This window comes from Culex pipiens, chromosome 1 (assembly GCF_016801865.2).
Source record: "Culex pipiens pallens isolate TS chromosome 1, TS_CPP_V2, whole genome shotgun sequence".
Taxonomy (NCBI): Eukaryota; Metazoa; Arthropoda; class Insecta; order Diptera; family Culicidae; genus Culex; species Culex pipiens.
The window spans coordinates 92,154,695-92,182,573 of NC_068937.1; the positions used below are offsets into that span (position 1 = coordinate 92,154,695).

Genomic DNA, 27,879 nt, shown 5'->3' on the forward strand with positions numbered 1-27,879 from the left:
TCTGTTTAAAAATGTAGTTATATTAGAATTTTATTCAAGCGTAAGGACACGTGTGTACGAAATGCTTAAGATAACAAAAAAAAAAAAAAAAATTTAGGGCCCCACCGTTTCTTCTATTTGGTCATCACTAGCTTCTGCCGCGGGATTGTAACTCTTATTAGTTCTATCCTCGTCAGCTTTCTCCTTCTCTTGCTTCTCTGGCAATATCTTCGGTGCATCCCCGGAGCCGTCCTCGTCAAGCAACGGCGTCGATTCGAGTGCCAACGCAGCCCTAGGTTCGGCAATTTCCTCGATGCGATTGGTGTCGATGCGCGAGCTGATGCTTCCGGCCGGATGGGTCAGGTTGATGTTGAGGGTTATCGGCAGTTTTTGTTGTTGGCCAGCCGACAGGGCGTTTGTAAGATGGGCAGGGCGTGTTCCTCCGGTGAGGCAGGCTCCCAAGAAGTTGAACCCTCCGTATATGCCGTATTTGACCCCCGTGGTCACCAGGATGTAGAGCAGCCCGCAAATAAACAGCCCAATCAGGATGGACCCGACTAATCCGGAACCCGCTGTGGAAGTTTTAAAGATGGCTACCATTTTCTGAATGAACGTCTCAAAGTAGTGCATCTGCAGTTTCGCCATCATCTCGATTGCCACCGTCGACGGGTCGCAGAGATTGACCGCGTCTTCGTTGGATTGCTGCTGGATGAACTCCCGACAGCGTGCCTCGCTGCTTCCGCCCACAAGATCCATAAACCAACCGGAGAAACCTGTGTTGCGCAGCGCACGTTGCTGGCAGGGATTCCTTTCGTCCCTGAAGCTCATCTTGGCCAGTGCGTCGGCCTCCATCCGACGGTTACAGTCTCGGTAGGTGATTACGTAGGTCATCAGCAGGGCCATCAATATCAGCGCCACCAGCGGATGGATGCCCATGATCCGTGCATTCACCTTGACCAGCCAGTAAACACCCAGTAGTCCCAGCGTCGGAACGAACACATACAAAAAGTACCCGTTGGCGCCGACCATTCTTGCCAGCTCTCCGATGCTCCAGCAAAAGCTCTCCGTAGCCATCGCGAAATAACCAACCCCTCCACCCTCGGACTGCTCCACAACGCTTGACACGATCCCGTCCAGTTCACGTGTAGTTTTGGCCTGTCGCAGCATGTCCAGCTGGTGCTGCGTTATCTTCAGCTGAATGTGTCCAAGCAGAAAATCCGACTCAAAGTCCTTGTGCAGTCGCTTATCGTCAAACAGTCGTCGAAGGAACTTTTTAAACAGCACAAAGTCCTGCTCGCAGTGCTTATGCTGGCATGCAGTCGGTGGTGCCGACGGCGCATCACACGGAGGACACGGTTCCACCGGCGGACATTCGATACATTGTTCCGTAGTGTGATGATGCTTGCTGCCTCGATTCCATATGCTGGGTCGTTTCCAGGTGGGATTAATTATGTCGCTATCATCGGTGGCAGTCACCGGAATTGAGAGGGAACATAGTGCCATTAACAGCACCGCCGGAATCAGTAATCTGGAGTCAACTGTTGGAGTACGAGATTATTTAAAGGGAAGGAAATAATATTTAATTAAACCTACCTTTTATTCTAGTCATTTTTTGTAGATGTGTCTTGCACTTATGATGATTACATTGAAACTGGAAATATAACAGTGAAACAGTATTTCGAACCGCGCTGAATTCCGCCGTTTTGGGGATGCGCCGTTTTTCTCTAAACTGCCACCAGCGCCACTGACCCTAGTGGTGAATAGCGGAACTAACGGATATAGAATTTCCATCCAAGTGGAAGCAAATAAATGAACAATTTGTGCAATTTCGATCCCTTGAATTAAATTCAGTATCTTTTACGTTTTAAAAGAAAATAAATGATCACTCGTTATTATTTGAGAAGCTAAGGGAAATTCTCCTATGTTTGGCAGGTTAAGTACTTGCTCCTAATTCCATCCAATTTGCTTGTTTGTACTATTTAAACAACTTATAAATCATGATAGAAAATTGCTTGCTCACTTTCTATTGAGCTATTTATCACTAGACTTCAGTTAAAAACGCTTTTTATGAGCTGTAATTGATGGTCAAAGTGCTGAAATAACCCATGCGACAATGTAAACGCTCGAATCTGATTAAAACGTCAATCCATCGAAGAAAAATGATAAAATTAAGTTTGACCGGAAGGTTCGAAAACAAATAACCTACCTGCGTTTAAGAAATATAACTATTTTACCATATTTTGGCAAAGTTGCCACAGAATCTTGCTCAAATTTCGCATGGAGTTAGTACACATACTAACCAACATCAGAAAAATATTTTCGAGTGGGCGAATTGTAAACAAAGTACCCGCCGTTTGACAAATATTGCTATTTTACCTCATTTTGGCAAAATGCCAACTTTGACGATTTTTCAGAATTTTTGGCCACACAGAATCTTGCTCAAATTTCGCATGGAGTTAGTACACATACTAACCAACATCAGAAAAATATTTTCGAGTGGGCGAATTGTAAACAAAGTACCAGCCGTTTGACAAATATTACGATTTTCCCATATTTTGGCAAAGTTGCCAACTTTGACGATTTTTCAGAATTTTTGGCCACATAGAATCTTGCTCAAATTTCGCATGGGGTTAGTTCACATACTAACCAACATCAGAAAAATATTTTCGAGTGGGCGAATTGTAAACAAAGTACCCGCCGTTTGACAAATATTGCTATTTTCCCATATTTTGGCAAAGTTGCCAACTTTGACGATTTTTCAGAATTTTTGGCCACACAGAATCTTGCTCAAATTTCGCATGGAGTTAGTTCACATACTAACCAACATCAGAAAAATATTTTCGAGTGGGCGAATTGTAAACAAAGTACCCGCCGTTTGACAAATATTACTATTTTCCCATATTTTGGCAAAGTTGCCAACTTTGACGATTTTTCAGAATTTTTGGCCACACAGAATCTTGCTCAAATTTCGCATGGAGTTAGTTCACATACTAACCAACATCAGAAAAATATTTTCGAGTGGGCGAATTGTAAACAAAGTACCCGCCGTTTGACAAATATTGCTATTTTACCTCATTTTGGCAAAATGCCAACTTTGACGATTTTTCAGAATTTTTGGCCACACAGAATCTTGCTCAAATTTCGCATGGAGTTAGTACACATACTAACCAACATCAGAAACATATTTTCGAGTGGGCGAATTGTAAACAAAGTACCCGCCGTTTGACAAATATTACTATTTTACCATATTTTGGCAAAGTTGCCAACTTTGACGATTTTTCAGAATTTTTGGCCACACAGAATCTTGCTCAAATTTCGCATGAAGTTAGTACACATACTAACCAACATCAGAAACATATTTTCGAGTGGGCGAATTGTAAACAAAGTACCCGCCGTTTGACAAATATTACTATTTTACCATATTTTGGCAAAGTTGCCAACTTTGACGATTTTTCAGAATTTTTGGCCACACAGAATCTTGCTCAAATTTCGCATGGAGTTAGTACACATACTAACCAACATCAGAAAAATATTTTCGAGTGGGCGAATTGTAAACAAAGTACCAGCCGTTTGACAAATATTACGATTTTCCCATATTTTGGCAAAGTTGCCAACTTTGACGATTTTTCAGAATTTTTGGCCACATAGAATCTTGCTCAAATTTCGCATGGGGTTAGTTCACATACTAACCAACATCAGAAAAATATTTTCGAGTGGGCGAATTGTAAACAAAGTACCCGCCGTTTGACAAATATTGCTATTTTCCCATATTTTGGCAAAGTTGCCAACTTTGACGATTTTTCAAAATTTTTGGCCACACAGAATCTTGCTCAAATTTCGCATGGAGTTAGTACACATACTAACCAACATCAGAAAAATATTTTCGAGTGGGCGAATTGTAAACAAAGTACCCGCCGTTTGACAAATATTACTATTTTCCCATATTTTGGCAAAGTTGCCAACTTTGACGATTTTTCAGAATTTTTGGCCACACAGAATCTTGCTCAAATTTCGCATGGAGTTAGTTCACATACTAACCAACATCAGAAACATATTTTCGAGTGGGCGAATTGTAAACAAAGTACCCGCCGTTTGACAAATATTGCTATTTTACCTCATTTTGGCAAAATGCCAACTTTGACGATTTTTCAGAATTTTTGGCCACACAGAATCTTGCTCAAATTTCGCATGGAGTTAGTACACATACTAACCAACATCAGAAACATATTTTCGAGTGGGCGAATTGTAAACAAAGTACCCGCCGTTTGACAAATATTACTATTTTACCATATTTTGGCAAAGTTGCCAACTTTGACGATTTTTCAGAATTTTTGGCCACACAGAATCTTGCTCAAATTTCGCATGGAGTTAGTTCACATACTAACCAACATCAGAAAAATATTTTCGAGTGGGCGAATTGTAAACAAAGTACCCGCCGTTTGACAAATATTAATATTTTCCCATATTTTGGCAAAGTTGCCAACTTTGACGATTTTTCAGAATTTTTGGCCACACAGAATCTTGCTCAAATTTCGCATGGAGTTAGTACACATACTAACCAACATCAGAAAAATATTTTCGAGTGGGCGAATTGTAAACAAAGTACCAGCCGTTTGACAAATATTACGATTTTCCCATATTTTGGCAAAGTTGCCAACTTTGACGATTTTTCAGAATTTTTGGCCACATAGAATCTTGCTCAAATTTCGCATGGGGTTAGTTCACATACTAACCAACATCAGAAAAATATTTTCGAGTGGGCGAATTGTAAACAAAGTACCCGCCGTTTGACAAATATTGCTATTTTCCCATATTTTGGCAAAGTTGCCAACTTTGACGATTTTTCAGAATTTTTGGCCACACAGAATCTTGCTCAAATTTCGCATGGAGTTAGTTCACATACTAACCAACATCAGAAAAATATTTTCGAGTGGGCGAATTGTAAACAAAGTACCCGCCGTTTGACAAATATTACTATTTTCCCATATTTTGGAAAAGTTGCCAACTTTGACGATTTTTCAGAATTTTTGGCCACACAGAATCTTGCTCAAATTTCGCATGGAGTTAGTTCACATACTAACCAACATCAGAAAAATATTTTCGAGTGGGCGAATTGTAAACAAAGTACCCGCCGTTTGACAAATATTGCTATTTTACCTCATTTTGGCAAAATGCCAACTTTGACGATTTTTCAGAATTTTTGGCCACACAGAATCTTGCTCAAATTTCGCATGGAGTTAGTACACATACTAACCAACATCAGAAACATATTTTCGAGTGGGCGAATTGTAAACAAAGTACCCGCCGTTTGACAAATATTACTATTTTACCATATTTTGGCAAAGTTGCCAACTTTGACGATTTTTCAGAATTTTTGGCCACACAGAATCTTGCTCAAATTTCGCATGGAGTTAGTACACATACTAACCAACATCAGAAACATATTTTCGAGTGGGCGAATTGTAAACAAAGTACCCGCCGTTTGACAAATATTGCTATTTTACCATATTTTGGCAAAGTTGCCAACTTTGACGATTTTTCAAAATTTTTGGCCACACAGAATCTTGCTCAAATTTCGCATGGGGTTAGTACACATACTAACCAACATCAGAAAAATATTTTCGAGTGGGCGAATTGTAAACAAAGTACCCGCCGTTTGACAAATATTGCTATTTTACCTCATTTTGGCAAAATGCCAACTTTGACGATTTTTCAGAATTTTTGGCCACACAGAATCTTGCTCAAATTTCGCATGGAGTTAGTACACATACTAACCAACATCAGAAACATATTTTCGAGTGGGCGAATTGTAAACAAAGTACCCGCCGTTTGACAAATATTACTATTTTACCATATTTTGGCAAAGTTGCCAACTTTGACGATTTTTCAGAATTTTTGGCCACACAGAATCTTGCTCAAATTTCGCATGGAGTTAGTACACATACTAACCAACATCAGAAAAATATTTTCGAGTGGGCGAATTGTAAACAAAGTACCCGCCGTTTGACAAATATTACTATTTTACCATATTTTGGCAAAGTTGCCAACTTTGACGATTTTTCAGAATTTTTGGCCACACAGAATCTTGCTCAAATTTCGCATGGAGTTAGTACACATACTAACCAAAATCAGAAAAAGGTGCAGGTGGTTATGTTCTACATGAATAATAAGACAAAGAACTTTGTACAAAACTCAAAAAAAAACATTCTATTGTTATTTATATTTTTTTATTCTTTGCCAATTTATTTAATCCTTAATAATTAATACTAATTTAATGTCTTCAATCATTGACATCTCTGTGAAAATAAATTGCCAGAAAACGAAACTATTGCCAAAACAAGTATGGTTCGGAAAATGTCTATCCCCCCCCCAGAAAAAACGGCATCCGGAAATCATGGACCTTACAACCACTATCGAAATGGCAAATTTCATGTCCAGTCTCAAAAACGACATTGCCCCAGGTCGCATGGTTCGATAAATGTCCCCGGTAGAACCTTCCCTCAGGGCAATGGCCAATCCTGTCAAAATGGCCATTTTCATTACCAGTATCAAAAACCATGAATTTTGATACCCATATTGCCCCAAGTCGTATGGTTCGATTAATGCCCCCCCCCCCCCCCCTGTAGAACCTCCCTGAGGGCACCGGCCACTCCAGGTTGTGGCCAATCCTATCAAAATGGCCATTTTCATTACCAGTTTCAAAAACCATGAATTTTGATACCCATATTGCCCCAAGTCGCATGGTTCGATAAATGTCCCCCCCCCCCCCGGTAGAACCTTCCTCAGAGCACTGGCCACTCCGGGTGTGGCCAAAATCCTACCAGATTGGTCCCAACCCCATTGCCCTAAATCATTCTGGTTTTCGGGTGACCGTCCAACAATCTTTATAAGAACAGAATTCCTCCCAAGTTGATGCACAATCTGTGTCTATCAATGTGTGGATGTGTGTGTCTGAGCAATAAAATTACCACCGTGGATCCGTCTTTGACGAAACCTCGTAAGGTACTGAAATTTTCTGAGGCTTCTGTTAGCTTAAATAGTTCGCATGAAATGTGGCAACATGGTGCAAATTTTGCCTTTTCTCTTGCTGTCGTGGAACTTTCACGCGAGAATGTTGCACCACTGTTGCCACATTTCATGTGAACTATTTAAGCTAACAGATAGCCTCTGAAAATTTCAGTACCTTACGAGGTTTCGTCAAAGACGGATCCATGGTGGTAATTTTATTGCTCAAACACACACATCCACCCATTGATAGACGCAGGTTGTGCACCAACTTGGGAGGAATTCTGTTCTTATAAAGATTGTTGGACGGTCACCCGAAAACCAGAATGATTTAGGGCAATGGGGTTGGGACCAATCTGGTAGGATATTGGCCACACCCGGAGTGGCCAGTGCTCTGAGGAAGGTTCTACCGGGGGGACATTTATCGAACCATGCGACTTGGGGCAATATGGTTATCAAAATTCATGGTTTTTGAAACTGGTAATGAAAATGGCCATTTTGATAGGATTGGCCACAACCTGGAGTGGCCAGTGCCCTGGGAAAGGTTCTACCGGAGGGGCATTAATCGAACCATACGACTTGGGGCAATATGGGTATCAAAATCATGGTTTTTGAAACTTGAAATGAAAATTACCATTTTGACCGGATTGGCCTCAACCGGAGTGGCCATTGCCTTGGAGGAAGGTTCTACCGGGGGGACATTTACCGAACTATACGACTAGGGGTAATATGGGTATGCTGATTGATACCCATATTGCATCAAGTCGCATGGTTCGATTAATGTCCCCCTGGTAGAACCTTCCCCAGGGCACTGGCCACTCCGGGTGTGGTCAATCCGGTTAAAATGACCATTTTCATTAACAGTTTCAAAAACCATGAATTTTGATACCAATATTGCCCCAAGCCTTATGGTTCGATTAATGTCCCCCTTTCCCGAGGGCACTGGCCACTCCGGGTGACTCCGGGTGTGGCAAATCCGGTCAAAATGGCAATTTTCATTACCAGTTTCAAAAACCATGAATTTTGATACCCATATTGCCCCAAGTCGAATGGTTCGATTAATATCCCCCCGGTAGAACCTTCCCGAGGGCACTGGCCACTCCGGGTGACTCCGGGTGTGGCAAATCCGGTCAAAATGGCCATTTTCATTACCAGTTTCAAAAACCATGAATTTTGATACCCATATTGTCCCAAGTCGTATGGTTCGATTAATGTCCCCCCGGTAGAACCTTCCCCAAGGCACTGGCCACTCCGGGTGTGGCCAATATCCTACCAGATTGGTCCCAACCCCATTGCCCCAAATCATTCTGGTTGTCCGGTGACCATCATAACAATCTTCATTACAACAGAATTCCTCCCAATGTAGTGCACAAACTGTGTCTTTCAATGTGTGCGTGTGTGTGTGTGAGCAATAAAATTACCACCGTGGATTCGTATTTGATGAAACCACGGAAGGCACTGAAATTTTCTGAGGCTAAGTGCTAGCTTAAATAGTTCGCATGAAATGTGGCAACAGTGGTGCAACATTCTCGCGTGACAGTTCCACGAAAGCAGGAGTCAAGGCAAAATTTGTAAAGTGCTCTCAGCCAATCAGCAGCCGGGATTTTTCCTGCATTCCTTTTTTATTTTCATCTTAACTTTTGAATACTTTAACAAAGTTTTATCAACTTTGTGAGTTAGTCTACTTGCAATTTAAGACTTCCCCTTTCGTTCGGTGGATAAAGCATGCAGATTGCTTGAATTGGGTGGAAGATATAAGCGTTCAAACAATTACACAAATCGTTACACTTTCGCTTCGCGAAATTTTGGATTGACACCCGTAGACAGTGCCCTTAGGACAAAGTTCTTTGTCAAAATATTTTCGAGTGGGCGAATTGTAAACAAAGTACCAGCCGTTTGACAAATATTACGATTTTCCCATATTTTGGCAAAGTTGCCAACTTTGACGATTTTTCAGAATTTTTGGCCACATAGAATCTTGCTCAAATTTCGCATGGGGTTAGTACACATACTAACCAACATCAGAAAAATATTTTCGAGTGGGCGAATTGTAAACAAAGTACCCGCCGTTTGACAAATATTACTATTTTCCCATATTTTGGCAAAGTTGCCAACTTTGACGATTTTTCAGAATTTTTGGCCACACAGAATCTTGCTCAAATTTCGCATGGGGTTAGTACACATACTAACCAACATCAGAAAAATATTTTCGAGTGGGCGAATTGTAAACAAAGTACCCGCCGTTTGACAAATATTGCTATTTTCCCATATTTTGGCAAAGTTGCCAACTTTGACGATTTTTCAGAATTTTTGGCCACACAGAATCTTGCTCAAATTTCGCATGGAGTTTGTACACATACTAACCAACATCAGAAAAATATTTTCGAGTGGGCGAATTGTAAACAAAGTACCCGCCGTTTGACAAATATTGCTATTTTCCCATATTTTGGCAAAGTTGCCAACTTTGACGATTTTTCAGAATTTTTGGCCACACAGCATCTTGCTCAAATTTTGCATGGGGTTAGTACACATACTAACCAACATCAGAAAAATATTTTCGAGTGGGCGAATTGTAAACAAAGTACCCGGCGTTTGACAAATATTACTATTTTGCCATATTTTGGCAAAGTTGCCAACTTTGACGATTTTTCAGAATTTTTGGCCACACAGAATCTTGCTCAAATTTCGCATGGAGTTAGTTCACATACTAACCAACATCAGAAAAATATTTTCGAGTGGGCGAATTGTAAACAAAGTACCCGCCGTTTGACAAATATTACTATTTTCCCATATTTTGGCAAAGTTGCCAACTTTGACGATTTTTCAGAATTTTTGGCCACACAGAATCTTGCTCAAATTTCGCATGGAGTTAGTTCACATACTAACCAACATCAGAAAAATATTTTCGAGTGGGCGAATTGTAAACAAAGTACCCGCCGTTTGACAAATATTGCTATTCTACCATATTTTGGCAAAGTTGCCAACTTTGACGATTTTTCAGAATTTTTGGCCACACAGAATCTTGCTCAAATTTCGCATGGGGTTAGTACACATACTAACCAACATCAGAAAAATATTTTCGAGTGGGCGAATTGTAAACAAAGTACCCGCCGTTTGACAAATATTGCTATTTTACCTCATTTTGGCAAAATGCCAACGTTGACGATTTTTCAGAATTTTTGGCCACACAGAATCTTGCTCAAATTTCGCATGGAGTTAGTACACATACTAACCAACATCAGAAAAATATTTTCGAGTGGGCGAATTGTAAACAAAGTACCCGCCGTTTGACAAATATTACTATTTTCCCATATTTTGGCAAAGTTGCCAACTTTGACGATTTTTCAGAATTTTTGGCCACATAGAATCTTGCTCAAATTTCGCATGGAGTTAGTACACATACTAACCAACATCAGAAACATATTTTCGAGTGGGCGAATTGTAAACAAAGTACCCGCCGTTTGACAAATATTGCTACTTTACCTCATTTTGGCAAAGTTGCCAACTTTGACGATTTTTCAGAATTTTTGGCCACACAGAATCTTGCTCAAATTTCGCATGGAGTCAGTACACATACTAACCAACATCAGAAAAATATTTTCGAGTGGGCGAATTGTAAACAAAGTACCCGGCGTTTGACAAATATTACTATTTTGCCATATTTTGGCAAAGTTGCCAACTTTGACGATTTTTCAGAATTTTTGGCCACACAGAATCTTGCTCAAATTTCGCATGGGGTTAGTACACATACTAACCAACATCAGAAAAATATTTTCGAGTGGGCGAATTGTAAACAAAGTACCCGCCGTTTGACAAATATTGCTATTTTCCCATATTTTGGCAAAGTTGCCAACTTTGACGATTTTTCAGAATTTTTGGCCACATAGAATCTTGCTCAAATTTCGCATGGGGTTAGTACACATACTAACCAACATCAGAAAAATATTTTCGAGTGGGCGAATTGTAAACAAAGTACCCGCCGTTTGACAAATATTGCTATTTTCCCATATTTTGGCAAAGTTGCCAACTTTGACGATTTTTCAGAATTTTTGGCCACACAGAATCTTGCTCAAATTTCGCATGGGGTTAGTACACATACTAACCAACATCAGAAAAATATTTTCGAGTGGGCGAATTGTAAACAAAGTACCCGCCGTTTTACAAATATTGCTATTTTCCCATATTTTGGCAAAGTTGCCAACTTTGACGATTTTTCAGAATTTTTGGCCACACAGAATCTTGCTCAAATTTCGCATGGAGTTAGTTCACATACTAACCAACATCAGAAAAATATTTTCGAGTGGGCGAATTGTAAACAAAGTACCCGCCGTTTGACAAATATTGCTATTTTACCATATTTTGCAACAACTGCATAGCAACGTATATCAGCCCAGCAAATTTTCTAAGTTGATTGTAGATGACGGCCGTTTTACTTTACTTAACTATTCTAAGCTAAGTGATTGTAGATAGGCCATTGTTACTGCGTGAAGTACTCGCTTGCTATTTGCTTCTAATGCTTGGTTTCTAGAAATGTTAAATGAGTTACGTAATTGCCGTTCAAGAGCCAAACGACATGCGACACCTAGTGTTGAGTAGCAGAACAGAGCGAAGAATGTCGATTGAAATTTCCGCCGTTTGAGGTTATGTATGCGAATTCTGTTTTGTTAAATTCCAGCGTTCAAAACAACTTTTGAGCAAAAATTCGAGCTGATACTTTGTTAACTTTTGATACTCTATCATTTTAAACAATATTATTTTTTCAAAATTATTTTTTTCCAATTTTTTTTTTTATTGCGTTAATTCATAGAGGGCAAAAAGTTTACACTCGTACCACTTGAATTTTTTCTCAAAAGTTGTTCTATGAGCTGTAAATTCAATTTTAAGTTTGCATTCCTATGTAACCGAACAGCGAAAATCTGAATCGTCATTCTTCGATGCTTTGCGCCATCTGTCGGAATTTTTGAGCTTTTGATCGCGAATAAACGAACGCTCACGCATGCCGTAGTAATGTTTCTACTCGCCACCAGGATGCGTCGCAACAACCGCAATGTCTGTAGGTTCGAAAACCAAATTTTGGATGTACAGATAGAGGATTTGCAGCAAAGCTAAAAAAACACATGTCGCCACCTATGAACAAGTAGCGTAAACCTATGATTTTTCGAAAAAATGTGTTTTTACCTTCAAAATCAACATTTTTATAGAGAATTTGCAGCAAAACTAAAAGACACATGTCGCCACCTATGAACAAATAGCGTAAACCTATGATTTTTAGAAAAAATGTTTTTTTTCCTTCCTAATCAACATTTTTATAAAACTTATGCCGGATTCGGATGAGAAAAATTATTTCCAACAATTTGGTGTATAACTTTCCAATATTTGTTTGATTTTTCTATGAGAAAACTGTAGATTTAGAAAAAGATAGTAATTTGGACTATTTGGCAAGAAAGTCTGTCAAAAATCAATACAAATTGTTGAATATACGTTAACACATCTGTTATCAATTATATAACGGTTTATTTCATTGATATATACGGGGAAACTCATTTTTTCGTGTTCCAAAACATGTTTTTTAAAGAAAAAGGTCACAAATTGTTGCGCGCCCAAAAGTTGATGTTCATTATTTTAAAGCAAAAAATTTTTCTCGTCTTTTGCAACTAGTTTCATGAAGATTGATGCAGGGAATCATGAGAAATAAGCGATTTTGTTCTTTAATCGACAGAAAGGCATACGACTTTAGGCAAGTAACCTCATTTTGGCGCCACCTACATTTGAAACGCAGTCGCGCTGCAAAACCTCAATAAAACTTATGCCGGATTCAGATGAGAAAAATTATTTCCAACAATTTGGTGTACAACTTTCCAATATTTGTTTGATTTTTCTATGAGAAAATTGTAAATTTAGTAAAAAATAGTTATTTGGACTATTTGGCAACAAAGTCTGTCAAAAATCAATAGAAATTGTTGAATATACGTTAACACATCTGTTATCAACTATATAAATGCTTATTTCGTTGATATATACCGGGAAACTCATTTTTTCGTGTTCCAAAACATGTTTTTTAATGAAAAAGGTCACAAATTATTGCGCGCCCAAAAATTGATGTTCATTACTTTAAAGCAAAAAATTTTTCTCGTCTTTTGCAACCAGTTTCATTAAGATTGATGCAGGGAATCATGAGAAATAAGCGATTTTATTCTTCAATCCAGCAGAAAGGAATACGATTTTTGGCAAGTAACCTCATTTTGGCGCCACCTACATTTGAAACACAGTCGCGCTGCAAAACCTCAATAATTGCATCTGCATCTAGTAGGCGTCGGCGGATCTGTCAATGCGTTCCCGCTTAAAAAGTTACGCGGAAGTTTTTTTTTAAGTTGCCTCAAAAAGCTTTCGCTCTCCGCGAGGTTTTTGAGGTGCGGTTCCGCGCGTTCGGTGGTGGTGACGTTGTGGCAATTCCACGTTGCGCGTTTTAGTGGTGGTTGCTTTTCGAAGGAAGCAGTTCCGCCAGGTCGGTCGGGAGTGTGAAGCGGGTTTTTTTGTGGTGGTGGCGAAGTGGCCACTGTGGTTGCAATTCCGCGAGTTTAAACGCAATTCCATTCGAAATTCGCAAAATTTGAACGGGCGCAAAAGCATTTATCAACTGGGGCAGGGCAGGGCTGCGAATTGGCCACAAGGGGATAAATTGGCTACGGAATTTGCTGATATAAAAGGAACTGATTGTAGAGTAACTCTTTCGTGAAAATGTTGTTCGTCCTGAAAAGGACGGTTTGGTTTGTTAACGACGCAGTCAGAATTTAATTCGCTTTCGCCAATGATTCCTCCTGGTTCCGCTTTTCCTGGGTTTTCTTCGGCAGCAGGACGGCATGAATGTTTGGCAAAACGCCGCCCTTCGAAATCGTGACCCCGAGCATAAGCCGGTTCAACTCCTCGTCAATCCGGATGGCCAGCTGCAGATGGCGTGGGGTGATCCGAGTCTTCTTGTTGTCCCGTGAAGCGTTTCCACCCAGCTCGAGAACTTCTGCAGTCAGATATTCCAGCACGGCAGCCAGATAGACCGGGGCACCGGCACTGATGCGATCGGCATAGTTGCCTTTCCGTAGGTATCGGTTGATCCGTCCGACGGGGAACTGCAGCCCAGCTCGCGACGACCGCGTCTGCTTCTTCACCTTCAGCTTTCCTCCTGTGCCGCGTCCAGACATCTTGGGTTGGTTGGTTGGTTGAAGAGATAAGATACTTCGTTGACTGTCAAACGTGAAATGGGCGCTATTTACGAAATACGTCTTTTTTATACTTAGACATTTCGTGCAGAGAAGAGATCGTGGTGGCGAATGTCGTAGAAACGGCAAAGCGATCAAAAGGGGCGGAGCATGCGTTGATGCGCTTTGCGCACAAAACCAGTGCCCTCTGTCATAATTTGCATCATTTCTCGTTGGACCTCCAAGCAAGACACGTCGGATCAAGTTTGTTGTGGAAATGTCTGCTGCCGTCTCGGCCTTTCTGGACAAAAAGATCGGTAAGGTGCAAGAGCAGCGCCTCGGCCATCGTAAGAGGAGGAGCGGACAAGCCGAAGAAGCGGAAACCTCGCCGCAAGGAGCACTTTGGAACGTTCTTGTACAAGGTTTTGAAGCAAGTACACCTGGAAACGGGAACCTCGTCCAAAGCCATGAACATCATGACATTCATTGTGAACCCAGAGCCCGGAGAGTTGGCCAAGCATGCCATGTCCGAGGGGACGAAGGCCGTGACCAAGTACACCTCTTCGAAGTAAACACCTGTTGCTGCGACTTATCTAAACAAACGGCCCTTTTAAGAGCCACTAAATCTCACGAAAGAGTTAACTCAAATTATTATTTCTTGAAAAGTCTGGGGGGATTCGACCTGTAAAAACATTTCGTCAGCTGAAATATAAGGGAGCGTCTTTTATCACGTAACGCAAAATTTTATATTTTTGGACCCAATCCCTCGTAACATTTCAAAAACATGGCCTTCTTATTCTAGAACTCCATCGTGACTGTCAGTTAAAGAGTATTGTTTTGACATAGAACTATGTCTTTACTTACTATACTGGGGGCCAGTTCAGAAATTCGATTCAAAGCGTTACACGCGTGCGAAAATACTTCTTTTTTTTTCAATACATCAATTTTTTTTTTATTTTGTCGGTTTGTCCGGGGATTTTTACATGTTAAGAGACTCAGCATAATTGCTTTTCTAACTTTAAAGTTAAAATGTTCAACATGAACTGGTGGAGTTTTGGTATTTATAGTGTACAATGCGCAATTTAAGATTGCTGACTTTTAAAATTATAAATAAATCCTACCTAACTACAGTAAAAACACTCGATCCCACATACTCTCAGACATCCAACCACACTCACTCAAGGGTACAATCCTCGGATTGACCCGTGTTCCGAGACCAAAGCCCTCTTCCGATGCTTCGAAATTTCCAACGCTTATATCTTTTTTCCCTATCGATTAATCCAGAAGATTTAACCACCAATCGAAAGGGGAAGACTTACTCTATCGTTTTACTACAAAATAAGTTTGACTAAACATAGTTAAAACATTTAAAACATGCAATTAAAATGAGTAATTTTGACGTAAACTACGTCTTTCTCGAAGGTACTGGGGTGCCATTCCAAAAAACCCGGGCCGCAGGCCAAAAGTTAACTTGTAAGATTTTGAACGCTTATATCTCCTCTCAGACAATTCGAAATGGCACGATTTTGGCACCATTCGATTCGAAATTTATTCAGCAATTTGCACGGACGGGAAGGTCAAGTACCTATTTTGAGGGGAAAATCAACTGAGCAACGCGATCGGTGTCGGGCGCGATAAAGGAGGGGAAGTAGAGGGACCGCGAAACTATAAATTAATTTGCCCCAGTTTTCAAACCATCACTCACGTCTCAGACGTCGGACCGGCAACACCACCAGCAGCAGCAGCAGCAGAGAGACCAGAGCAGCACCGATAATAGACCAAAGCAGCACCGTGATAGAGACAGAGCCGTGTCGGGAGAGAGACAGCCGTGCCGGGAGAGAGACAGAGCCGTACCGGGAGAGAGACATAACTGCAGCGGGAGAGAGAGACAGAGCTACAGCGGGAGAGAGACCGAGCAGAACCGGGAGACAGACGGAACAGCAACCGTGTGGGGGTGAGGACTGCGCAACTCTTCGGAGTTGCCTCACCCCCCGGTTCCCCCGGGGGGACATTTACCGAACCATATGATTTTGGGCAATATTGGTATCAAAATTCATGGTTTTTGGTACTGATAATGAAAATTGCTGTTGGGAACGAATGGATCACCCTATTCACCAACGGCATCGTAGCAACACCGCTGGGCTCACTCGTGGCAGTTCAGCTGTCAACAGTCGATGCAGGAAACAGCAGAACTTCAAGTGGCATCATTGTTCTTTGGATAGTCTTTCCGCGTGGTACGCGGACAGTTTTAACAAAAACCCGCGTCGCCACTCCCGACCGACCTCGTGAACTGCTTCCGACTTGGCGAATAGCAACCACCACCAAAACGCGCAACGCGGAATCGCCACAACGTCACCACCACCGAACGCGCGGAACAGCACCTCAAAAACCTCGCGGAATTTGCACGGTGCCACTTCGAGAGCGAAAGCCTTTTGAGGCCACTTTAAAAAAAAACTTCCGCGTAACTTTTTAAGCGGGAACGCATTGACAGATCCGTCGACGCCTTCTAGATGCAGATGCAATTATCTGTACCTGGGTGCAGAATAGTGGTCCGCAAAGCGGCCTCAATTTAGAACTGTCAAAGCGGAACCAATTTACTGTTTGAAAAATGATACCAAGAAGTGGCAAGTATTGTAATCGATCTATGATTTATTTTGTCAGGAATAAAAAAGTCGAGGGCGTCGAACTTTTGAGGTATTCGAAGTCAACACAGTTTATGACGAGGGTTGGAATCGAGATTGGCATAATTTGTCACTAACATTTAAATAAGCGCTATGTCTCACGCAAAACCTATGTTCATGACGTTTTTTGAAATGTTAGCGATGCGTTATCAATAACTATGAATGGCACCAGCTAAATAATATTGAATAAACTTACTCCGATATTATCACTGCGCTTCAATGCTACAAAATCACGGAACTCCCATTCGGTTGCTCTTCAGATTCATAAAATTCCACCCACTTCTGACGCGATTGTTCGTCTCGTGGAAAACAAAGAAGGACTCTTTTGGCCGCCCATCGCTTAGTATACGAACAAAAAAGCACAAAGCACTTACATTTTCAGCGAAAACTTTAAAATCAACAGATCCAAAATGTTTCAAAAGTCACTTCAGCAACAAAAAATATGTCACGCTTGAGCTTGAACACAGCCTCCTACTTTGTTTATGTTTATAGCTGTAGCGCAGTTGTATTAGTGAGGAGCAGTGGGGATCATTCGGAAATCACGTTACGCATTCTGTCTTTTCAGCACCCAGATCTGTACATCCAAAATTTGGTTTTCGAACCTACAGACATTGCGGTTGTTGCGACGCATCCTGGTGGCGAGTAGAAACATTACTACGGCATGCGTGAGCGTTCGTTTATTACGTAACTCATTTAACATTTCTAGAAACCAAGCATTAGAAGCAAATAGCAAGCGAGTACTTCACGCAGTATAACAATGGCCTATCTACAATCACTTAGCTTAGAATAGTTAAGTAAAGTAAAACGGCCGTCATCTACAATCAACTTAGAAAATTTGCTGGGCTGATATACGTTGCTATGCAGTTGTTGCAAAATATGGTAAAATAGCAATATTTGTCAAACGGCGCCAATTCGCCCACTCGAAAATATTTTTCTGATGTTGGTTAGTATGTGTACTGACTCCATGCGAAATTTGAGCAAGATTCTGTGTGGCCAAAAATTCTGAAAAATCGTCAAAGTTGGCAACTTTGCCAAAATATGGGAAAATAGCAATATTTGTCAAACGGCGGGTACTTTGTTTACAATTCGCCCACTCGAAAATATTTTTCTGATGTTGGTTAGTATGTGAACTAACCCCATGCGAAATTTGAGCAAGATTCTATGTGGCCAAAAATTCTGAAAAATCGTCAAAGTTGGCAACTTTGCCAAAATATGGGAAAATCGTAATATTTGTCAAACGGCTGGTACTTTGTTTACAATTCGCCCACTCGAAAATATTTTTCTGATGTTGGTTAGTATGTGTACTAACTCCATGCGAAATTTGAGCAAGATTCTGTGTGGCCAAAAATTCTGAAAAATCGTCAAAGTTGGCAACTTTGCCAAAATGAGGTAAAGTAGCAATATTTGTCAAACGGCGGGTACTTTGTTTACAATTCGCCCACTCGAAAATATTTTTCTGATGTTGGTTAGTATGTGAACTTACTCCATGCGAAATTTGAGCAAGATTCTGTGTGGCCAAAAATTCTGAAAAATCGTCAAAGTTGGCAACTTTGCCAAAATATGGGAAAATAGCAATATATGTCAAACGGCGGGTACTTTGTTTACAATTCGCCCACTCGAAAATATTTTTCTAATGTTGGTTAGTATGTGAACTAACCCCATGCGAAATTTGAGCAAGATTCTATGTGGCCAAAAATTCTGAAAAATCGTCAAAGTTGGCAACTTTGCCAAAATATGGGAAAATCGTAATATTTGTCAAACGGCTGGTACTTTGTTTACAATTCGCCCACTCGAAAATATTTTTCTGATGTTGGTTAGTATGTGTACTAACTCCATGCGAAATTTGAGCAAGATTCTGTGTGGCCAAAAATTCTGAAAAATCGTCAAAGTTGGCATTTTGCCAAAATGAGGTAAAATAGCAATATTTGTCAAACGGCGGGTACTTTGTTTACAATTCGCCCACTCGAAAATATGTTTCTGATGTTGGTTAGTATGTGTACTAACCCCATGCGAAATTTGAGCAAGATTCTGTGTGGCCAAAAATTCTGAAAAATCGTCAAAGTTGGCAACTTTGCCAAAATATGGGAAAATAGTAATATTTGTCAAACAACGGGTCCTTTGTTTACAATTCGCCCACTCGAAAATATTTTTCTGATGTTGGTTAGTATGTGTACTAACCCCATGCGAAATTTGAGCAAGATTCTGTGTGGCCAAAAATTCTGAAAAATCGTCAAAGTTGGCATTTTGCCAAAATGAGGTAAAATAGCAATATTTGTCAAACGGCGGGTACTTTGTTTACAATTCGCCCACTCGAAAATATTTTTCTGATGTTGGTTAGTATGTGTACTAACCCCATGCGAAATTTGAGCAAGATTCTGTGTGGCCAAAAATTCTGAAAAATCGTCAAAGTTGGCAACTTTGCCAAAATATGGGAAAATAGCAATATTTGTCAAACGGCGGGTACTTTGTTTACAATTCGCCCACTCGAAAATATTTTTCTGATGTTGGTTAGTATGTGTACTAACTCCATGCGAAATTTGAGCAAGATTCTGTGTGGCCAAAAATTCTGAAAAATCGTCAAAGTTGGCAACTTTGCCAAAATATGGGAAAATAGTAATATTTGTCAAACGGCGGGTACTTTGTTTACAATTCGCCCACTCGAAAATATTTTTCTGATGTTGGTTAGTATGTGTACTAACTCCATGCGAAATTTGAGCAAGATTCTGTGTGGCCAAAAATTGGCAACTTTGCCAAAATATGGTAAAATAGTTACATTTCTTGAACGCAGGTAGGTTATTTGTTTTCAAATCTTCCGGTCAAACTTAATTTTATCATTTTGCTTCGATAGATTGACGTTTAAATCAGATTTGAGCGTTTACATTGTCGCATGGGTCGTTTTAAAAAGAACCGACTGGGATAGATAGTTTTTTTTATATAAGATTTTCTTTTAATTTATTGCTGCTCAAATAATAACGATAGATATTTTTTTTCTATTACAACGTAAAAGATACTATACTATATTTAACTCAAGGGATCGAAATTGCACAAATTGTTCATTTATTTGCTTCCGCTTGGATGGAAATTCTTCCGCTTGGATGGAAATTCTATATCAGTTAGTTCCGCTATTCACCACTAGGGCCAGTGGCGCTGGTGGCAGTTTGGAGAAAAACGGCGCATCCCCAAAACGGCGGAGTTCATGAGGGTGTATTTCGACGGTAACATTTCAAAAGGCATCATGTACATTTTGACACTTTCTGGGTTATTGCATATTCTGAAAGTACTCCTAATAAACTACCTCTCCACCAAAAATGAGCAAAAGTTACTTCAGTAAAGTCTGTTTAATCATGATTTTAAATAAAGTAACATAAACAAAATCTCTGCCATCAGCAGTCCCTGTTTATATAGCCCTGTCAACCTGTCAAACAAAAGACTACTTAAACTTCGTGACGGAAAAAAAGCTACATGAACAAAGTGCCATGTACATTCGGCGAAGAAAAACGAATCATAACAAAGCGCCCCCCTCAATGACAGCAGGGTGATATAGACGTTGGTGATTTCAAAAGAAGTTATGTTTGTTTTACTCGAATAAAATTACGGAAATAATGTTTTATTGAATCTGGATGATCAAGTATCAATAAAAGCAACGTTTTTCATCGTTTGTTATTATTAGAACATCTTATTTTGCTTTTATAATAAAATGGGAATTGAAAATGGATGCTCAACATTCAATTGCGTTTTTCTCAAAACGCATGGTGTGTACATGATGCTTTTTGAAATGTTGGCGTCGATTTTTCAATTATTCAGCAACTATGAATGCTTATCCTTATCAGGATTGCATCACTTTCAAGCTGATTCATACTTTTTAGAGATAGTTACTGAGTCTTAATAATGTAATACCAATCTTTCTGTGAACCAAAACCAAAATTAGAGTTACTTATTTTTAAACAAAAATTTAAACAATCCCAGAGTTATTTGTACGGTTGTTGAACCGAATTTTGTCTTTCATAGGTGATCTCAATGTTCAAATAAGTATAATTTTAATCATTTTAATGCAACATAAAAAACGATTGAGGAAAATAATTTAACGTTTTAAAAACATACCTTTATAAATAGAGGAAAGACACATTTTATTACGAAAAACTATTGGAAATAATTAACTTGCACAATATTATTTGAAAAAAAAAAAAACTACGACGGCGAAGCGCGCAAAACGGCTACAAGTTTTTGTGTATACACAAATTTGACAACGAGATGTGACAGAAAAAAAGTGCGTTCAATGTTCTTCGTTGGTTGCAGACCGGGGGTCCACTAATGGGAAATAAAAAAAAAAAAAAAAACTTAAAGTACAGATTGCATTCGAATGAGCGATTCCTAATTCTTTAAACGAAACGACTGAATGCTGTCAAAAACACGTGCTCGGAAATCGTCAAACAATGGAATTGAAATGTCAACATCAGCTTGACAGCTGGTTTTGATAGGTTTTGACGCTTGAGTGCCATTTAAAATTGATTAGTCCGAACTTCAAACTAGAATGTGACGAACTGTCACTTTTTACACGGGACCTTGACGGGACTCAACTTACTATCAAACCAAACGATTGGTCACTAGAGAGCCTGGAGCTTATTAGAGAACGGACATCTCAAACCAAAAGTACCAATCGAAGCACGAGAACTGTCAAACGGAGGTACCAATCGAGCAAAATCCTTTGTCTTATGCTCGATTGGTACCTCCGTTTGACAGTTCTCGTGCTTCGATTGGTACTTTTGGTTTGAGATGTCCGTTCTCTAATAAGCTCCAGGCTCTCTATTGGTCACAAGTGTGAACATAAGTCTATGGTGTGAACTCTGTGTAAAGAGAGTGTCAATCTAAAAAGTGACTCCGTTCTTTTGACAACAATATGTGTTAAACCATCGGGGTTTCAGTGTATTACCAAATTAAATTTTTGTTGTAGTTGATCCATCGTAAAATTTTGTCTCGTAATTTTTGTTTTGCATTAAAGTTCAAAAAAAGTGATCAGGACGAGGATCAGGAGTGGTTTTTAAACGTATTTTTATACCGTTGCACACAAAATTAACATAGGGCTTTAGGACCCTATTCTTAAATTTCTAAATTCTTAAAATCCACCTTTTTAAACATACAGGAAAGACGACCCCATTCTGTATATTGGAAGACGTCTGCAACACTTAGAACTCAGACCCTGAAATAAGAGAGAAAGACAAATATTAAAATTGTGGTATTATCACTAAATCCTATCATCCTTTCACCCCCCAAGACATGGTCTATCCTTCGTGCCTTCGTGTCTTGGGTGATGGCGAATTCTACCTAGAATTCACAACAGGACCTCCCTCGGCTCCAGTTAACAACATGACAGCGACGAGAACACAGCCGAATGGGAGTTGACAGTATCAAATGCATGCTATACCCTTTACTTTGCTGGATACTTACTAATTGCAAAGGGCGAGAGTCCTGCGACTCTCAGCAATCATGGATACTGCCCATTTGCCACTTCAACTCTAAAATTCTAAAATTCTAAAATCTCCTAAATTCTTAAATTCTTAAATCTTTAAAATTCTAAAATTCTTAAATACTTAAAATTTTAAATAGCACTGTTTTACCGCCGTTTTAAATAAAGAAATTCAGGTAGTTTTGTAGCATTTTTTGAGTCATATTTTCGGTTGGAGACCCAAACTTTGAGAAAAATAAAAAAAATGTGATTCGATTATCCGGAGTTCAATTTTGACGAGGACTTTGGATAATCGAGTTTGAACCTCGGTTCGAACAGTGTTTTTAGGTATTTTCCAAATCCCTAGATCTCCAAGTTTTCAAATTTCTAAAATGAATTTTTCAACTTAAAACTTTTGAGTTTTTTTTAGTTTTTTTCAAATTTAGAATTTTTTGGTTCTATTTTTTTTATAGGATTGGGTTTAAGATATATTATAGTGAAAATTGTTTGTGAATGTTAAAATCATAGGAATTTTATTTCTTAAATGTTGATTCCATAAACAATATTGGATTATTATATCAATGGATTTATATTGGGTTTTTTTTATTATTTTAATTTCTGAAATATAATTATTGTCGTTGGTTGGAAGGGCTATAGATAAAGTTTTATTTAATTGATTTCTGAATTTTCTTGGTTTGTAATAATAAGGTTTTTGGAAAGTATGCATACATGGGTGAGGGTTGTTTGATGAGATGAGGGTATTTTTGTAGAATGTGTTTTTTTTGCAAAGTGTGATTTAAGAAATGTAGAGAAAGAATAGTTTTCGATGGGTTGATGTCGCGTTGATGATTGTTTGCATCAGGACACTGTGACGAGAAGATCGTCATGTTTGGGTTAATTATATTTTTTTTTCACTAGGCCTAGAAAGTTTTATTTTTATTTTGTTTGCCAGAAAATTAAATGGTTATTTTTATGGCTTTTCCCTCTTTTTTACTTGATTCTGAGGATTTAAAGATTCTGCGTTTTTAGATTCGGCCTCATGAGCTTCTTTTTTGCCTTCCTCACCTTACTGAGGAAAGGCTATAAAATCACTCGAAAATGAACTTCCTAATACGAGCTCCTAGACCAACCTTTACGTATACATATCGACTCAAACACTGAACAAATGTCTGTGTGTGTGTTTGGATGTGGATGTGTGCACCGAAATATTCTCACTCAATTATCTCAGCACTGGCTGAACCGATTTGAACCAATTGGTCTCATTCGATTCGTCTTGGGGTCCCTATTGAAAATTGTGAAGTTTAGTAAAGTACTTCAAAAGTGTTATTTATACACTTTTTTTTAGGCTGGATCTCAGATATTTCTATGAAAACGGTGTGACCCATCGTTGGATAGGAATCAAAAAACCTTTCTAACGAGTCCAAAACTGTGAAGATCTGATCACCCTATCAAAAGTTATGAGCACATAAGTGTTATTCATACACGCAGAAAAATAAGACATATTTGAATCAACAAAACGTTTTGTTGATTTGAAAATCAAAATTTTTGTTGAATCAACGCTAAACGTCAAAGCAACTTTTTCAAAACAACAAAAGATTTTTGTGGAATTGAGAAAATCAAGGTTTGTTTCAACGCAAAATCGGCGTTGATTATATTCAACAAAAATTTCTGATCAGATATTCTGATAAAAAAGATAAGCGGATCCATCAAAGCGACCCATCGTAAGATGTGTAATCAAAAGACCTTTCCGTTGTGCCTAAAAGATTGAAGATTGATAACCCTATCAAAAGTATATTATTAGGTCTATTCCCGTACCTGCAGAATTGCAGAATTTCTGCAGCTTCTGCAGAATTCTGCAGCCAGCATAAGTCACTTTTTTGCAGCACGTTCCCGTACTTTTCAGCACGCTCTCTTCATCTCTCTCTTTTGCAGAAGTTCTGCAAGGAGAGAAGCCGCAAAACTTTTGCCTGGGTAGCGCGTTCCAGTACTTTTTCTGCAATATTGTACACAGTTGAGGGGATTTACTCAAATTGGGTATTAAAGTTTTTTTTATTACTAAAAAAAAGGGATTGACAAAAATTTAATTGAAGGAAGTTTACCTCTAGAACGGGGACTTATTGTTTTATGAAACTCAACTTTTTATTTAAAAGATGCTTATGCGACGACTTATGCTTAGGTAGAAATTATACATTGGAAACAATTCAAAACTTTTACATCAGGTAAAAAAATAGAAATGAGAGTTGCAGGTAAGTTCAACAAATATAATTAAAAAAATGACAAACAAAGGTTTAATATAGAAGGGATCATAAATACATGTTTTGATAGCAGACCATTTGAAGCATTTTTTATTCAGGATAACATAAATAAATTATGGATGTCACATGGAAGAACAACGGTGACGCAGCAAAATTGAAAAATATTAGAAAGTAAATGAATCACAAACTCAAAAATATGGAAACACATAAATTTAGAAACTCGGAAATTAAGAAATTCATTAATAAAAATATTAAAAAAAAACTAAGATTTTTTTATTGAGAAACTAAAAAAAATAAATCAGATATTTGAGAAATTTGAAATGCAAAAATTTATATCAGAAAAAAAATAATCACAAATTCAAAGCTTAAAAAATTCAAATAATTAAAAATTTAGTAATTCAAAATGTTTAAAATTAAAAAAAGCTTAGTTTAAAAAAATCAAATTATAAAAAAAATAAGGCTGAAAATTATAAAAGTTCAGACCCTAGTTCAGACCTCAAAAATTCCAATATTTTGAATTCGAAATAAAAAATCAAAAGTTTGAATATTTAAGAGTTTAGAACATCAAAAATTCAAAATCTACAGTTAAAAAATCCAAAGAAATTATAATTTGAAAAAAAAATAAAATTTGAAAATTTTGTATATAAAAAAATTAAAAACTCAATTATAAAAAATAAATACAGTTTGTACTCTGTTATCCGAAGACCTCTTCAAAATTTCTAATCTCTAAATCCTCTAAATATGCGTTTCTAACCTAGAATATCACTCCAAAATATGTGTATTTTTTATGATTCAAGATGGCGGCATTTAAGAATTTAAGAATTTAAGAATTTAAGAATTTAAGAATTTAAGAATTTAAGAATTTAAGAATTTAAGAATTTAAGAATTTAAGAATTTAAGAATTTAAGAATTTAAGAATTTAAGAATTTAAGAATTTAAGAATTTAAGAATTTAAGAATTTAAGAATTTAAGAATTTAAGAATTTAGGAATTTAAGAATTTAAGACTTTAAGAATTTAAGAATTGTGGTGCAGAGTGTACCGTATAATTTTTAATAAAATGTATATCAATTTTAAATAATATAAAATATGATGTGTAAACAACGTTACATATGTTTCAGCAAAAATTGTATGGTGATCAATTATATAATCAATTATATTTATTAATTGTTTGGTATAGTCTAATACCTTTTTATGATTCCTTCTTTGAAAGTTCAACAAAATACATTTAACATTTTGGTTCATATAAGAATACAAATTGGTAGCTCCGTCACTGGTACAATTCATTATTTGCCAATTAAATTTACCTACACACAAAGAAAAAATACTCTAAATTTAAAAAGATCGCTCGTTGGATTAAAAGTTCGCGTTGGTGAATATTCGTAGAAAGTTCAAACTTTTTAATTTAAAAGTTGGAAAGTTTTTGATACTGCCATGCATTTATGGAACAAAATCGTTGTATCGGTAAAAGTGTTTTACTTTTTATTGGAAAGGAAACCTTTTATGGCAAGAATAAACTACATTTAATACTACAGTGATAATTTCAAAAAATTAGCTTGATTTTCATAATTATTTTTAAAAGTTCAAAACGGCATGCTAAAAAAAACACTTTTTTATTGTATTTAACGCTTCTGCTCAAGGTTGGCCAACATCAGAGTCCAAGCTGTACCGATTCTTTCGGTACGCCACCGGTCACTTCCGAAGACCCCAGGCTGGACGGTTCCGGATGGACGTTTCGATGCGCGACAGCAGCGTAGAGAACAGGATGGTCACGTTGCCGGCCTTCATCAGAACAGTCTTGGAGGAGTTGGCCGTTGTTTCGGGAAGGGTGGTCGACGTTTCCCGATTGGGGAGTGAAGTGCTTGAACGGGGAGATCTCGATCCTGAAAGCGAATCCGGAACATGGGATTGATGAGATCCTTGGAACAGAATTCGATTTTGAGCACTTCATCCTCCTTCGAGAATGACAGATTTTCCGGCTCGCTGTCCAGGTTCATTCAGCTGGAGCTGCGCCGTCGTGAGGTGAGCGTTTGTGGGTGGAAAGTTGCTAAAAGAGATCGAAGTAAGTGAAGTTGGCTAACCACTGCACACATTCTCAATACTCACCGGTGTAGTAAAACGCCGGCATCGAGTGTAACATCTGCGCTGACCACCTCCGATTATGCCGCTTCTCATCGTCCTCCTCTTCGTCGGATCCTTCTTCTCACCGTGAAAATTAACTTTCTCGTACTTGTCCAAAAACCAGACGTTAATCTTCTTCAACGGCTTCGGCAGCGCCATCTCCTCGATAATCTCGCCCCAATCCTCGCGGGAATTGACCTTCAACCAAGGGGTAGGACAGTGAGTAACTGAGTGACTCAAATTCTCAAATTGACTCAATGTTACTCAAAGTTACTCAATTTTCCTCCTGGACGATTTTAAACCAGGTTACGGAATGATTGAATATACATTTTGACAGATGTGCGTGTTAACAAAAATGTTTGGTTAGGAAATATTTTTCAGCTCGAAATCTGCCGAGATGCTGCGCAAGTTCCGCTATTTTGAGTTGATTCCGCAGTGGACGGAACCATTCCGGAGTGACAACCCGGCGACGATGATGCAGTTCCAAGGAATGGTGCGGCTCGAGATCGTCAAATGCGGCCACGAGGCGGTTCTCAACTTGGTGGCAAGCTGGCTCCCGCAAACTCAACCGCTCCGACTTTGGCTCCGGCATTGCTGGTGACCAGTTGGCAGTAAATTGTGGCCTACCGGGGGCTACACCCATTGCGGCTACTGATAGTTCTCCTAGGCGCTTTGGAAATAGCAACTTTCCGGTGGAACAAAGGAGAGCGGCCCAAATTTTATGTTCAAGGTTGGAACCTGTCTTGGACGGCTTCTGTAACTTGGCCAAACTCAAAGCTGTTTATCGAACGAATCGCCTACCGTCGTAACACGCCGTCAATACCCACATTTATGTAACGTCTGGCCAAAATGATCGATCAAAAGAACTTCCCGAAAAGGCAAATCTTCCCGATCGAGATGAGATCACCTTTGGCGTCCGGCAATGGCTGGTCACTTGTGGTGCTGTGCCAAGGAAACGCGACGCTGGTCACCGGTACGATTAAAGACTGAATATTACAAGGAATATTACATATCTGATGAACCATGGGTCAGTAAGCTTGTTGCTGTGGGAGTTTTCCGGAACCTGGAAATTATTGCCCCGAGAGAAGGTGCTTTTAATTGGGATATGCATTAAGACGTTGATGCTTGTCTCTGTTTCTCAATGACCATCGTTAACCTTCGCGCTGTTCTAGCCATTTTGTTTTCTTCCGCCTCAATGAACATA

At 38.8% G+C, this 27,879-nt stretch overlaps 4 protein-coding genes across 5 annotated transcripts in view; 1 reads left to right on the forward strand and 3 right to left on the reverse strand.

The window, feature by feature from the left end:
- The window catches only part of LOC120421011 (uncharacterized), a 79,719-nt gene that overhangs the window by 35,312 nt on the left and 16,528 nt on the right, over positions 1 to 27,879 (reverse strand). The window lies entirely within an intron of this gene.
- On the reverse strand, positions 5 to 21,100 carry LOC120421024 (uncharacterized). 2 transcript variants are annotated; one of them, XM_039584156.2, is made up of 3 exons: positions 20,960 to 21,100; positions 1,573 to 1,630; positions 5 to 1,517 (listed from the first exon to the last, which is right to left on the reverse strand). In XM_039584156.2, the coding sequence occupies exons 2-3, from the start codon at positions 1,586 to 1,588 to the stop codon at positions 94 to 96; spliced, it is 1,440 nt and encodes a 479-aa protein (XP_039440090.1). In that variant the 5' UTR covers positions 1,589 to 1,630; positions 20,960 to 21,100; the 3' UTR covers positions 5 to 93. The 2 variants fall into 2 exon arrangements, with proteins under 2 accessions (XP_039440090.1, XP_039440091.1); XM_039584157.2 differs by lacking the exon at positions 20,960 to 21,100 and adding an exon at positions 20,718 to 20,799.
- On the reverse strand, positions 13,336 to 14,320 carry LOC120421025 (histone H2A-like). The gene has a single exon (XM_039584158.2). It carries the CDS (start codon positions 14,178 to 14,180, stop codon positions 13,776 to 13,778), a length of 405 nt encoding a protein of 134 aa, XP_039440092.1. The 5' UTR covers positions 14,181 to 14,320; the 3' UTR covers positions 13,336 to 13,775.
- Positions 14,210 to 15,389, forward strand: LOC120421026 (late histone H2B.L4-like). Its single transcript, XM_039584160.2, has one exon. It carries the CDS (start codon positions 14,357 to 14,359, stop codon positions 14,747 to 14,749), a length of 393 nt encoding a protein of 130 aa, XP_039440094.1. The 5' UTR covers positions 14,210 to 14,356; the 3' UTR covers positions 14,750 to 15,389.

Excerpts from the sequence above, each read along its gene's own strand:
- LOC120421025 (XM_039584158.2), bottom strand. The coding sequence starts at position 14,180 with ATGTCTGGACGCGGCACAGGAGGAAAGCTGAAGGTGAAGAAGCAGACG.
- LOC120421026 (XM_039584160.2), top strand. The coding sequence starts at position 14,357 with ATGCGCTTTGCGCACAAAACCAGTGCCCTCTGTCATAATTTGCATCAT.